The 14549-nt window shown below is 38.9% G+C and overlaps 1 protein-coding gene across 2 annotated transcripts in view; it reads right to left on the reverse strand.

Moving 5' to 3' along the window:
- Nucleotides 1-3770: 3770 nt before the first annotated feature.
- The window catches only part of cacna2d2b (calcium channel, voltage-dependent, alpha 2/delta subunit 2b), a 43395-nt gene continuing 32616 nt past the window's right edge, over nt 3771-14549 (reverse strand). For both annotated transcript variants that reach the window (XM_082532440.1, XM_082532441.1), the window contains exons 20-38: nt 14300-14371; nt 13245-13306; nt 13016-13092; nt 12872-12932; nt 12700-12797; nt 12523-12613; nt 12374-12436; nt 12183-12286; nt 11600-11698; nt 11394-11485; nt 11264-11311; nt 10543-10614; nt 9453-9605; nt 9311-9363; nt 9057-9112; nt 8723-8846; nt 8507-8616; nt 8323-8405; nt 3771-7805 (exon numbers count right to left, since the gene is read on the reverse strand). In XM_082532440.1, the coding sequence (XP_082388566.1) occupies nt 7692-7805; nt 8323-8405; nt 8507-8616; nt 8723-8846; nt 9057-9112; nt 9311-9363; nt 9453-9605; nt 10543-10614; nt 11264-11311; nt 11394-11485; nt 11600-11698; nt 12183-12286; nt 12374-12436; nt 12523-12613; nt 12700-12797; nt 12872-12932; nt 13016-13092; nt 13245-13306; nt 14300-14371 (1632 nt within the window). In that variant the 3' untranslated portion in view covers nt 3771-7691. The remainder of the gene's footprint in view (nt 7806-8322; nt 8406-8506; nt 8617-8722; nt 8847-9056; nt 9113-9310; nt 9364-9452; nt 9606-10542; nt 10615-11263; nt 11312-11393; nt 11486-11599; nt 11699-12182; nt 12287-12373; nt 12437-12522; nt 12614-12699; nt 12798-12871; nt 12933-13015; nt 13093-13244; nt 13307-14299; nt 14372-14549) is intronic.

A 14549-nucleotide genomic window follows, 5' to 3' on the forward strand; every position in this document is an offset into this window, starting at 1 on the left:
TTATATTATATTATATTATATTATATTATATTATATTATATTATATTATATTATATTATATTATATTATATTATATTTGGTGCCTTGTTTTTTGAGACTGGAATCTAGTCAGTAAAAGTAAGGAAAAAAATGCATAAGGTCAGGCATCGCACAAGAGAGGTCAAGAAGAGAGTCCAGGCAGGATGGAGCGGGTGGAGATGAGTGTGACGGGTGATTAGTGACAGAAGGGTAACAAGTGGTTTAGAGAGAGTTAGAGAGGTAAGGCTGAGATGGTTTGGGTTTGCAGAGGATCTATTAGATGGGGGATGTTGAATATAAGGGAAGAGGAAAAGAACAGAGGAAATTCATGGATGTAATGAAGGACACCACGCGGATGGTTGGTGTGACAGAGGAGGATGCTAGTGATAGTGTGAGATGGAGATGATCTGCTCTCGTTATCTCTGTATTACACATATTTACTTTTTTTTTATTCCACAAGTGTAAACCCACAAGTTGTGGTTGAAGGAGCAGCAAAGCATCAGATAGCTTTTTAACTTTGTATATCATGTCATGTCTAAACTTCTTCAGACATTTTATGCGAAAAGTAACGAAACACATCACCACTGTCTGCATCGTACCTGCACAGCCTTCCTCTCATTGAGCATGCTGCTAATGCTGATGTATTTCTCCTGCACAGCAGTGAAAAATATTATTCTAAAATGTCAGCAGACACATGCTGAGTTCAACTGTACAGTGTCTTTAGATATGAACCTTTTAAGATGGGGTGTGGTGCGTTGCTGTTTTTTCTAACACCAAATTATTTAGTCAAGTCCTCTGGGGCAAGGCATATGTTTCCTCTTCAGGGACCATTGTCATTAATATATCCTGACAGCTGCCTCCTCCCCTCCTCTCAGTGCACCTGTTTGTTCCTGAATATATGGCACCATGTGAGATTCTTTACATGGCTACTTATTGTTAGAGGTCTTATTTAACTACACACAGGGAACAGTCTGGTATTGTATGAGTCTTAGCTCCCTACACTTTGTTTTTTATGTCTCTTTTTCATTCTTATTGCTTAAATATCAACTGACACAGCCAAGCACGGTGTGTTACTGTAACATTTTTCTCCAAATAACTTTAAAATCTTTCAAATCAAGCTTGAACTTTGCTCCAAAATCACTGTATCAATATTAGTATAGGTATTGAAGTCACCAAGAAATCGCCACACCAACCACTGAACGGCTCTCTGTCAGTGTGCTACACAAATTTCAGTCATTATCCCATCAAAATCACAGTATTTCTGACCACAAATAAAACCCTTTAAAAACAACCAGCCACACAATATTTCATTGAGAGGATACATGCCTTCAACACCTAAAAACTTAAAAAAAAAAAAAAAAGAAAAGAAATACACACTCATCTGGTACTAAAACAGTTTCCAGTTCCCATCTTTCGTTAACTGTAATTAGAAGCGGTTTTACCCGGATTAGGTCCACTTCTGCAGCAAACCTACATCAGTCCCCGTCTCCCACGAACGCCTCGTCTGTTCTGTGTCTCCTAAGTTCAACTTATGTCCAACAAACTCATGAGCTCTGCTGGATAAATCCAACATGATGTTTTAAATTGTCAATAATTCAAACTCCTTTGCCAAACACTGATCCACTGACATCATATCTAATTCGGATGGTGTATTTCTCCTTAAGCCACATAACAAGGCACAATGCCAGGTGGATGGAAGGTATCACTTTTCCAAACAAGACTAGTAAGAGTTGCTGGGTAGGACGGCTGATTTACTGAATCATAGAAGCATCAACAACCTCTATCCGGAGGTTTTAGTGTCAGCGACAGATCTCAGCCTACTGTTTGATATCCTCTCTAAATGAAGTTAGAAAAAATCACCATGATTAGTTTCCAAGCAGCTTAACTCTTGGATTACTTTTCTGGTTCTCATCAGTCCCCTCAAAATTATTGATGCGATCCTAAACAGCTGACAGAACTTTTTCTGCATCAGATAACAGAGGAACCGCTCAGTGGCTCAACTGAAGTTATTATACAGCAGCATCACCACGGTCTAAAAAGAGTACACAGTGCCTGAATCCACAGAAGACCGTGAAAAAGAAAATAGAAAATCAGTACACCAATTTCAATTCAAGGTTGTTTTTTGTTGTTGTTTTTTGGATGTCATAAAAAAAATCATCTGTTGCTTACTAGAGTCTAAAATGATTTAAATACAACCTTGGATGAATAACACACAACATATTATACTATGTGAATATTAACAAATCTAAGCCAAAATACAAATTTAAAGTCTTGCTGCTTCTGTAAGAATCAAGAGGGTAAGCAGCAGTAATTGTAATAAAAAGAAAATAACCATCTAGACCAGCTGTTGTGTTAACACAATAGGAGAAAAGCAGTGATCTTAAAGGAGCAGCTGTTGCTGTCTATCAGTCCAGAAAGGCTTATAAGCCCAAGTCCATCACTCTACAGTGAGCTGTGCAGAAATGAACCTCAGTGTACTTAAACATAGAGGAGTGGAAAGAGGAATGGGGCAAAAGTCCTGCACAATGATGTGAGAGACTGATTAAAAAGTCATAAAGAAAATCGTGACTTCAGGTTTCTGCTACTGAACTGGGTTCAACTTTGATTTTTACACGCTGCTTAATCATTTTTGATTAGCTTTGTTTAAATAATCAGTGACATTGTGTCATTATTTATTTATTATTTATCTGAGGTGTAATTTAATTATTGTACAACCTGGTGAGGACCTTTTAAACCTATGCAAGCGGGTGTATTTTGCTTTGTTTGTTCCACTTTTTTCTATTTCTAATTATATCTGTCATTTTGAAATTTGATACCAGCGACATGTCTCTAAAAAGATGAGGTAGGGGCATTAGGGCGCATAACATGGGTAACTTACACATCAATGAAAGGCCCATTGATACCCTGTCATATGTAATACATCTCTATTAGGTGGTGCAGGTATTATAAAATGAAATGTATGAGATGGGACTTCCCTGTCCCATGTTTTTAACTTGTTGCAATCAAAATCATGCTTGCCAATTTCAGCTGTTAATATGTTGTTTTTGCACCAAGATTTAAATAATTTACAAATCACTTTGTTCATTTTAGTAACATTTTGTAACTTTTTGCACATCTCCTTGATAAGGGATTATAAAGAGCTGCAGTGTGTAAATCTTTGCATTATAATAGTGTGCTGAAGTGTGAGGGTCACCCAACGAAAATAACAAATGAGCGAAGAAAAAGTACCAATCAGAGCTGAAGTGAAAAATATCAATAGCATTTAATCACCAAAGATATAAACATTTAAATATCCATTTTGTAATGTGGCTGACAAAATCTTTACAAAGTTAAGCCTTCGTCTTCTGCTGACTGCTTCACGTTGTCTGTACAAAAATGAGGTGGCGCAGGAGACTGGCACAAAGAGAGAAAACTGTCCCAAGTAAACAACAACGTCGGCAAAATGAAAAGCAAAGTTACAGCAAAAAACATGGACATTCTTCTTGTTTGACAAATTAAAGGACACAGACGTACGGGATATAACGATAACTTTGTCCTATTTCGCTCTTCGTCTTGTAAACTGCACCTTGTGCCCGCGCAACCTCCAAACATATTCACTTCCTTTCTGATCAACGCAAATATCATTCACGATGTTCAAATAAACAAACGAATGAACAAATAAATTTACATTGAAATAAACAAATAACACTTAAACATATTTCATAAACAAAGCCTAATAATAAAGGGGCATCCCCACACATGCCACTGCCGTTAAATGCACGAGTCACTTCCAGTGTTTTTACATCAGTTTTTGCTGAATAAACAAATAAAGTTCAACCAGGCAGTATGCTGCTCATAAATCTTAACTGCTCTGTGCTTTAACTTCCTGCAAAAGGCTTAAACTACAAACGCTAAGTCACTGTAGGCTTCACTGAAGTCAAACTTTCAGCTTCGTTCCTTTACAGGCAGCAAAGAGCTCAGCGACCTCCACTTTACCCAAAATATCCACATTGGGGCACAATCGCACCACCGTCCCCGACAGAGCTGAAGATCCAGATGCAGACAGGAATGTAAAATATCCATCAGACTATGTACAAATTCAAAATATCATGCAAATAAATACCAGTAAATTTAAAACGAAACTACAACACTGATCTCAACAGCAGGAATATATTGTACTGTAGGGTACAAAGAGTTCCACAAAAGTTCTTTCCTCAAAGTACAACAGTGTTGTTTCAAAGACGCAAAATGACCTAAAGGAAATACTGCAGGTCTCAGAGGAACAGCTGTTTCCTGTTTTGGGTCTTCTTTTGAAAGCAGCATTTTTTTTTATTTAATTTTTTTTGAGGTTTTCAACCAATGTTGAGCTTGAATCTGCTTCTCCAGGTCCCCACCATGCTTGGGTACAGCAGAGATGCACAACAGTAGGTATACTGTACATTAACATTCACTCATTTCAGTCAGTCACAACTGAAAAGTTTCCAACAGGCATCAAATATAGAATATAGTGTGGTGCAGATGGGACAAAGTAGAAATCCATGTATATGGACAGTGTCTGTGCCCGGCTGGACCACAGTATGGAGATCAGATGACACAGGCCAGAAGGGCGGCCCAGTTTGTTGGTGTAGATTTGACAAACGTGTCCATGAGAAGGCAGGAAAGGAGGCCGACTCTTCTGTTGTGCACTTTCACGACTGCGCTCCTTTAAAAATATTTTCCTTTAAAAGTTCTATGGGAGCATATTTTTGTTTTTTTCACATTCCCTGACCAGAAAGTCCTCTCAAAGCTGAACCACGGCAACCCTTGAAATTCAAGTGCGTCTTTCACATGGCCTGCACGGTGAATCTCCGCATCTACGATGCGAATGTTCCTGACATCTAAAATGACGAGTGCAACAAGGCACTGCGGGGTGGAACACCAGGCAGACGAAGAGAGAAAATGCATTTTTACAAATATTATTTTAAAAAAACAAAACACATTTTTAAAAAATACCCCTTAACTCTGCAACCAGATCAAATGATTACAGAAAAAGACGTACAAGAATGAATCACTGCGGAAAAACGGATTTCTTCATTTAATCATGCATGCAGCGAGCGCTCATGAATCACACGTAGCACCAGTTTTAGGCTCCTGTCTTTCACTTTCTTCAAAAGAAATCAAAATATGTTCTTTCTACTGGTGCTACCCGGGGGATGTTAGAGCTTCACTAAGCAGAGTGTGACTGTGCAGTGTTTGACAGCTGAAAGTTGCTTCCTCATTCATCTGCTGAAGGGAGGAGAGGGGGGGGGGGTGCTTTTCTATGAAGTTACCTTTGATCTGAGTGTAACAAGAGTACAGATTTTGACATCAAAACTAATTTGAAAGCCAACTATGCAGCAAAACAAACTTGAAATCTCCTGTGCGCACACACTGAGAGTCGACTTAAGAACAACAAATATGTTGATAGATATTAGATTTAATCTGAAGTAGGAAATTTCTCTTTTTTTTATCTAATCTAATGCAAGAAATGATTCCAAACATCTTTAGTGTAATAAACACCTGTCAAAATTACAAAACTGCTACATTTCTTGCTATTGTTGTCAAAAATCTTAGTGCATGATAACACCGAAATGTTCTGCCGCAGTAAGTCATTCAGTGATCAGCGACACGTCAGGGGTATCTCGACAGAAGGTCAGAAAGCGCAGAAGAACATATTCATAACACTGAAAGTTTTTCAGAAGCTACATTCCCCATACAGAAGCATATATAAGTGCATAAATTCAGACTTGACAAACATTGGCAATACAAGAAAAAGGGACAAAGGACTTCCTATCAATCAACTAACTGACGTGTATGTTTAAAAACATGTTGGCAATATGCTGACTTCTGCGAGGCTTGTGCTAATAGACTACGCTGTTAACACTGCACGTTACACTGCAAGTATCCGATGATCACAGCACTTAAATATTGGAGTCCACAAAGGATGCACTAATAGCTCACAAAGTCAGTTACTGTTTGACAATTTAGTTTGTGTTGTTTCATTTCACATCATCTGACGACATCTTACTTGACTGGAAGCACTTCAAGATCATACCGAGCATCTGTGGAGGCGTTCGGAGAAAAAAAGCAAACCTCAGCTTTAACGATTCAGTCAAACAAGCAAACCACACAGATGCTTCTTTGTTGATGTGTCACGCTGGCTTTTCACATCTCTGTTCTCGTTTAGTTTTGAAAAAAATATCTTATGGGAAAAAATGATATTTTTATCTAAATCCTGTCAGACGTGTGCCTAAATCTAATGACATTAGAGGGCAAGGATACTTGACAGAGAAGTCTTTTGGGGTCCTGTCATGCATGACCCAATTTTTAGTACTAAAACTGGCTCGGCAAAGATCAGAACTGGATCAAAAGACACTGAAGTGAATGTGGGTTGAAGGCCCAGATCTACCGTCGTGTGAAAAACAGTTGTAAGTGCAGCGCCTCCTGATCTGTATGTGCAAAGACATCTGCTGGGACCGAACGAGCAAATACAAACAGGTGCAAGGGATTCATTTCAAGCCAACAACAGCATGGGTGCCACAAATAACATCTGAGCAGCCTACAGGTGGGAGTCTTCAAGTCACCCAGCAGCAGATTCAGCTTTTTCATTAAAATTTTCAAGGCAGTGATTGATCTCCATCTATACGCCATTAAATATCTTAGTTTGCCCTTTATCTGAACCGTTAACAACACTGTGACACTGTATGGTTGAAAAGTCATATACATTTTAATATATTCAGCTGATCAGTAACGTTAAGTACTGAAAGCTCTAAAAACTCTTGGTACTGTCCTTATTTAACTGTTACTCGTCTGTTAAGCCACTCAGAGCTCCTCAGAATAAAAGGTGATGGTGCGTACAGCCTCGTACGTTCAGTGGTAGAAAGTAATAATTACGTATTTTACACTACCTGTAAATACAGTGTTAGGTTTCTTGTACTTTACTAGAATTCAAAATATACCATGCATCTCAAAGGTATCCCATGGATTTTATATACAGATATATATATATACACAGCTCTACACTTGCAAAGGCCGGGAGGACGAAGGCTACGAGCTAGCATAAACTGTACAGTGCTGTAAAAAGGTTTTTCCTCCTTTCCTGAGTCCTTTCTCAAAGATAACCCAAGTAAATACAGATGCACTTTATAAATTATAATTGCATTTATTAAGCAAAAAAAAAGCTATAGAAACCTAGGTGGCCCTATGTGAAAAAGCTAAATCATGAAGTAACTGTGTTTAACCACATCTTGGAAGTTCAGGGAGTAATGTAATAATATGATACACTGTTCTGCTGCCACATTAGATTCTAGACAGTGAAACACAGTCAAACAAACGTGATCAACAATCTTCTACTGCTGGGTGGCTTTGGTCGTCTCCCTGACTTTTTGCCGTGGCTAAGCCTTTATGCAATAAATAAATAAAAATGTAAAGATGCTGTCTCAGTTTAAATAGCATGCACACGCAACGCATTATAATCATATGTTTTGCACTCAAGCCCCGAAACACCAAGAAATGCATTAGCAATAAGGCAAAAGACACTATGAGCTGATCCAGGGGTTTCTTTCAAAGCACTGTTCTCTGTGAGCTGTTTGTAGTTCAGAAAAGAAGAATTTTACAGCTGCTGTTTGATCTACTCTTCAGTAGATCCGAGCCTTAACCTACAGAGATCAAAAATGTCAGAGCGTTTGCATGTGTGAGAGATGAAAGAGAGGCAGAGTGAGCTGAATGAAGAGGAGGACTCCTATGGAGGACTGCAGGGAATGACCTCGTCCACACTCTGACGTGTTTTCCTGCAAAGAGAGTAAAAAGTGAATCCTTTTGTTCTCCACAACTAATGACCCTGGAGTCTTACAGTAAGAAAATGTGTCTTAATCCTGACCATGCAATGGAACAACACCACAGTATGTTTTTCAGGGGTGTCAAACCCTAATATTCAGTTTTACAAAAATAATTTGTTTTAGCCTTAGCCAACGGTTGTGGGAGCATTAGGACTTTAGTTTAGGACATTAGGATAGGATATTAGGACATTAGTTCACTTACTATGCAAAAGCAACTGAATGGAAGAGCCACACATTGTTTTGCTTACTGCTGAATTTTCAACTTTAATCACTATCTAATATACCTCCTTAGTAGCAGGTCTCTGTATTTTTTCAAATAGTTGCCACTGGATAGTAGTTTAATTGGTTATTCTTGATAATTATTGTTTGTGTGACGTTACAAATATTTTTTTTCTCAGAATTTCCTATCACACGCTCAGGACTAAGACACAAAATGATTCCTTTGAATAATAACAGCACAGGCACTTACTAAGGCACTGTAGTCAAAGCAGGAAGTCGGGCCTTTACGATATCGTGTATTGTTCAATACTTCACACGGATTTTCCTCCTGAACTGTTGGTTGTTGGTTATGGCGGTAACAGCAAACATAAAAACATATCTTCTACCTCTACAAAAATGAAAATGTCAGAAGTGTTCGACAGCAGAAAGGATACACTCTGTTCTGACCTGGGTCAGTGTCTCAATCTCACACGACTGGCAGAGCAGTTTCTCGGCGACCACAAAAAGCAGGTTTGTGTTTTCGATCCTCTTTGCATGGAACAGTCTGTAGGAGACAGTGACAAGTATTTAGCCAGCTCCATATGGACAGCACAGGGCTGCGAGCTCATAAACACTGCAAGCTGATTTTGCTGATTCTGTAGAAAACTCACCTGGAGCAGTTTCCACAGTCCTGCAGCATATTGTAGGAGTTTGTGGTGTTTGTGAAGTAGAACTGGCTTTGGATGGTCACACAGCTGCTTTCTTTAGTCTCAAAGCCTTCGATGAGGACATCAGCTAAAGAAACAAAAGCATGTTCAAAATCAGCTTATAACATAATGACATTATTTAGTTGCAGTCGAACACTTACTTAATGATGACGGGAAAATAACAAAGTAAGAATACAGTGAAATTCCTGAAAGTTTACTATTCATCCAATGTGTGTTTCCTTTCTTACTGTGTACCATATAAAACAATAAGGAATACATCAGTTCACATGCATGTCACCTTGATAGAGCCAGCTGTTATAGGCCAGTCCATAAAGAAGCTGCTGAAACACAGACCTGAAAAAGACATTAAAGAAAGAAAACATCGTTCAATAACAGTAAACTCAGAGCTATATATAAACAGCTCAAAATAACCGTGCAGGAGCTGTCGAACACAAAAAATATAAAATCACTTTCATGTACACAGCAAAGACTGTTTTAAAAAGACATAAAGTGAAGTAGATTTCATCTGATTTGCTGCAAATAAAGTCTCACCATGCCATTGTTGATGTCCACCATGCCAAGCTCAAAACATCAGCAATGGACGGCTGGAGAGACAGAGAAAATTAAGAAATGAAGGCAAACGTCTCAGACTGTCTAATCATTCAGAGTTTGACGGCCTGATGTTGTCTCTTACCACAAAAACACCTCTCGGTGCTGCGCCGGTGTGGCTGCTGCTGACCGGCTCACATGCAGACTGGTACTGGAAAGACTGCCGTCGAGTGAAGATCGAATTGTTGTAGAGGGCATACATCAGGGGAGCGTCCACATCGCCAAAGAAAAGACCAATCTGAGATTTTTTTTAAAAAGAAGGACAATAAGACAGTTACAGGGAGCAATAAAAACGTGAGAATAATGGCTCAACACTGAGCTCAAAATTATAGAAGCTTTGCATGATTCACAGATTTAAAAAAAATCCCAAATCACTTTATATTTCATAGTGCCAAAGTTCCTCTTCTTTTTTTGATTGATGAACCCCTCAAATTCATCCATATATGTCTGAGTCTGAAACTGCTACAGGATAAAATATCCAGAGCAACAAAGACTACAGCTAGGCCTCTCCGTACATACTATACTATACACGATGATTACTTTATTTGGTGATACAAGGCATAAAAAGATCCAATGAGTAGGTGTAGGGAAAGAGATAAACTGGTGATGCAAGTAGAAAACGTCTGCTCCAAGAAATACTAAAGGTGATTTAAAATATAAATTGTTATTTTCCTGCGACCATACTATAGGTTTATTTTATATACTGAAAGAAATAGATGATTATTGCACAAATCAAGCAGAGACTTTTCACATCTATAGAGCAAGAGGACTGCAGTTTGATCAGGTGTGTATGCTGTGTCTATGACAAATGCACTGCTGCTCCTCACTAAAGTGGAAAGAAGTCCCTGGAAACCACTGAGCTTCCTGTTTCACAGGAATTAGTTTTACATAGATTTCCTTCATAATTTAAAATCCTGGCAATGATTGGTTTGTTACAGGAAAAGTCCCAGTAGCTCATTGCCCAGACGTTTTATCATCACTTGCAGTATGAGGTCTTTAAAACTTACTCTAAAACTTACGAAAATCCCAAATTTACATTTTCTACCTAAATCCTCATTTTCCACTGGGCTGCATCGGAGTCTTTGGTGTGCCGAGTCTTATGTCTTATGTTTGATACCCCTGCTATGGATGACATGCATCATAAAGGGTAGACACATTACAGCACATAGACATACCTTTTGGAAGTGATCTGCCTGATTGGACATAACCAGGAACCCACCATCATCAATGAGATAGCAGCCGAGTTCCTGCAGAAGACAGTGTGGGTGCAGCAGAACACAGGAAGAAAGACAAAGTTTGATCTTACTAGAGCGAAAACAGACAGTTAAAAATCAATAAAAGATGTAATATGTGTTATTATATTCTGGACAATATTGAAATGTATTAAATAATATGGTAGAAGCATTTGTGATTGCAGTCATTTGCATTTTAAATCATGTGTGAAGGTCTCCTTAAGGCTTGGGGGCTGTGACAAGAACTGTCAAGCATTCAGCTGACAGCAGTTGAAGTTACAGGCTGATTCCCAAAAGAGAAGAAGAAAAAATATTGTAGCTTTAAAAAAAAAAGGTTACATTTATGACAACAACTCATGAGTGAGCGCTTATGAGCTTTAATCACCCTCATAACCATTTACATGCAGCAGTGTGGATTATGTTAATCACGCTGGACACATTTATAAGAATTCCTTTTTTCTGTGAGTTGTCTGAAAGAGAAACAAGCAGCAACAACAGTTTTCTTCTGGGCTACAAACTGTGAATGACGTGAAATAAAAGGCCAGTCTATTAATCACAGTTTCATCAAGTTAATCACCACTGAGGGACCTTAGATTGGTCATTAAACTGATGGCACTGTCCTGCTGCGGCGCAGCGAGAGAGTGAAATAAAGAAAAGTGCTTACATTTGTGTCCATCTCGCAATCCATCTCGCAACTTCTCAGAGGTCCACACTGCTTAACAAAATGAGACCATGTGAGATTTTTGTTTAGGTGAATTTGCTTTTAACAGGTGATTTAGACTCAGAATCTGTACCTTGTGTGACCCCTGCCGGCCGTCTGACATGTTGCTGGCCAGGATTTTGAACTTATCCACCCAAGCTTCCAAGTCCAGCTTCCCACCAACCACTGCAGGACGACATCCACAGGATCAGAGTAAAAGGAGAACGGGACGAGAACAGGAATCACAACAAACCAAAAACCCCAATTTCATATGTATAACAGACCAGATAAAAATCTTACCTGCAGGTCTGAGCAGTTTTCCTGCTAAATTAACCTCCACAGCTGAACTAACCACAATTTCACTCGTCCCATTTTCTGCTGCAATGGGGTCATCCAAAGCTGGTGGAAATACACGGACATGAAAATAAGACAATTGGCTGAAATGAGCCAAGATCTTGGGATTAAGATGTTGCATAAACGTTCTATGAAACACGATCAAAGTATAGGTAAAGGAATCAAGTAATGACACCTGAGAGAGTTTCCATTTGAGTGATTTCCTTAAAAATGTTTTTTAAAACCTAATTCAGTGGCAGGCGGCTCGAAATAAACATCAAAGTTGAAGCAGAGAAGCAACTTATATTAGCTTTGCACAAAGTTAGGGAACTGCGGGAGCCTGTCTCTGCTCAAATGTAACAAAACGTGCTTACCAGCATGTGTAATGCTCACTATTTTAATTATTTAAAATAGTATGAAACATAACAAAATATAAGCTTGAAATATCAGCTGATGCCAAGCTCATGATTACCAGACAAACTATTGTTTTAGTAACGTTTACATCAGCGTCTCCTTTGAGTCAGTGAAGTCTGGCTGCTTAGTTACTCACAGGATCTGAGTGTAGATCTGAACATGTAGCCTTTGTTGTCGAGGCTCCGTCTGTAGAAATTTGAATTGAAGGGTTCAGGGTCCTCATCCCACAACTCGGCAGCTCTACAAAAACACGTGAACACAAGTCATCAAAAGTTTTCAAGTGGAAAGTTGTAGGAGCTTGAATAAGTAATTACTTTTATCACTCACATGTTGGGAAAAACTCGTGTTATTCCTCCGTCTGTGGATGCAAATACAGCTAGGAAGCCATACCTGTAACATTTGTTACTTCTTCAGCTCTAGTTTTGCACTATAGTAGTTTACACAAAAAACAACAACAACAATAGAACCAAACTTACGAATTGAGGTCCTTGTTCTTCCATACACGAGAAGCAAGCTGCCCGATGATCCTAGAATCAAAAATCAGGTTGTGGATCAGGCCATGGTCACCTGCAAAATATTTTAAAAAAATGTGGTGAATATCTTATCGGTGTGTCTACAGCAGTGAGATATTTTCATTCTGTTAACGCACTCACACTCATCAGATTCAGGGGAGAGGTCAAGCATGAGAGACAGAAAGTTCTGCAAGAACTGGGTGTTGTTGTCAGAAAGCTGCAGACGCTTGCAGTATTCCCTGCGGACACGGCAGCATAAATAAGCACCTTCCTTTTACTGAAGAATGAAATCATGACAGATGAAGATAGTCACCTTGGAGCTAGAAACACGTGCCCTGATGATTCAAAGGAGCTGGGCAGCAAAGACTGCATATCTGTAACACGAAAGAAGAGAGAGTGTGAAATGCTTCTGGTTTCCTTGGATGTAAACCTGAACACCCTGCCTCCATGTACTCACACTGGAGCTGCAGCATCACATCGCTCAGATCTGCCTTGATGTAGTACTCATTGTAGGATGGTAATACTAGACCGAGACTGCAGGTGGCAGCATCCCGACAGGATTCCAGTATGAATGGGGGATACAAAAAGATGGTGGGTCTTGGAGTGAATCAATCTGTGCCTGCAGGCCTCACTGGGCCACAGCTGGTTGGTTTTTATTCATGATTCATGACTCTCTATCCGCTCACCTGTAGTCTGTTCCATTGATAGGAGTCCAGGTGTAACCCCTGTAGACCTCATCGATGTAGCGCTGCAGAGGTAAAGAATTTCAATAAACATAAGAGGCAAAGCTAATAAAGTACAGTGATCAAAGTTTAAGCATTTTTAACTTTCAAAAACTGTGTTTGCTATTCGTCAGACTACTGCAGCCCTGCCTGGGTTGTACATTGTAAAATTAATGTTCACGTTTATGTTTCTACACACAGTCCAAGTCCACATAACAAGCTCCTTTAAGAATTTGATTAACTTAGATCACCAGACTGTCAGCAGTTTCTGCAGATAGAGTATGAAATTTGCTCAAATATACCTAATTTTTTATTAAATAAGATTTGGACCTTATATAACCTAAAACTATTTTATTATTTTAAAAACCTGTGAATTAAAGACAATGCAAGACTTCAGCCGCTTATTTCAGCATGCAGGAATGGTAATATGATGTGATTGTATAGGCTAAGCAGCTTATCTTTAACATACAGCGTTTACATAAAGAACAAAAAGGCAAAAAAAAGAGATAAAACATCCCCATGCCCCATACAACACAGAAATATACCCAACTGTCAGATAGAGCCCCCATAACTAATAAATAAATAAATCAAATGCACATACAGATAAACATAAAGGAAACAGCACTGAGACATCAGCAGGCATTTAAGAGAAGCAAGAGCCCAGGTTGGTACAAAAACCTCCTACTGGATAATCAGCCGTAAATAATCAACCTCATAATAGGAACTTATAGACCAAAAACAGTTTTGGTTGCTTGCAAGGATAAAAAAAGAGTCGGACACATTTAAGCTGGATTTTTGCTCTAAATAAAAACACTGTTGTTGGTTACAGTTCTAGGTCTATTTTTTCAAATAAAGTGATTAAAAAAAAACTGTGTAAGCAGTTTGTTCATGGACCCACCACACAGCACTGTAAATTTATGAGTATGAGTCATCATGACATGTGTTAAACTCCTCATAACTGCTGCAGTCCAAACTAAAGAGGAAATGCGTGCAGACATTCAGAAAGAGAAGTGACTTGCCTCGTCAATCGACAGTACCAGAGTTTTGATCTGCATTTCACCTGGTCTTCCATCGATCATCTGTCGGCGGATCTACACGATGGAAACACAGAGCAAAGTTTTTTTTTAAATCGGCCACAGATATGTTCTCATCGACTTTCAATGACCTACACAGACAATTTATCCTGCTGGGCAGATTCTCCTGAGGAGGAAACATGTTGTTCACACAATTACTAAGTTTGAACAACAAAGAATTCAACAACAGAAACGC

This window comes from Aulonocara stuartgranti (genome assembly GCF_965226115.1).
Source record: "Aulonocara stuartgranti genome assembly, chromosome: 5".
Lineage (NCBI taxonomy): Eukaryota > Metazoa > Chordata > Actinopteri > Cichliformes > Cichlidae > Aulonocara > Aulonocara stuartgranti.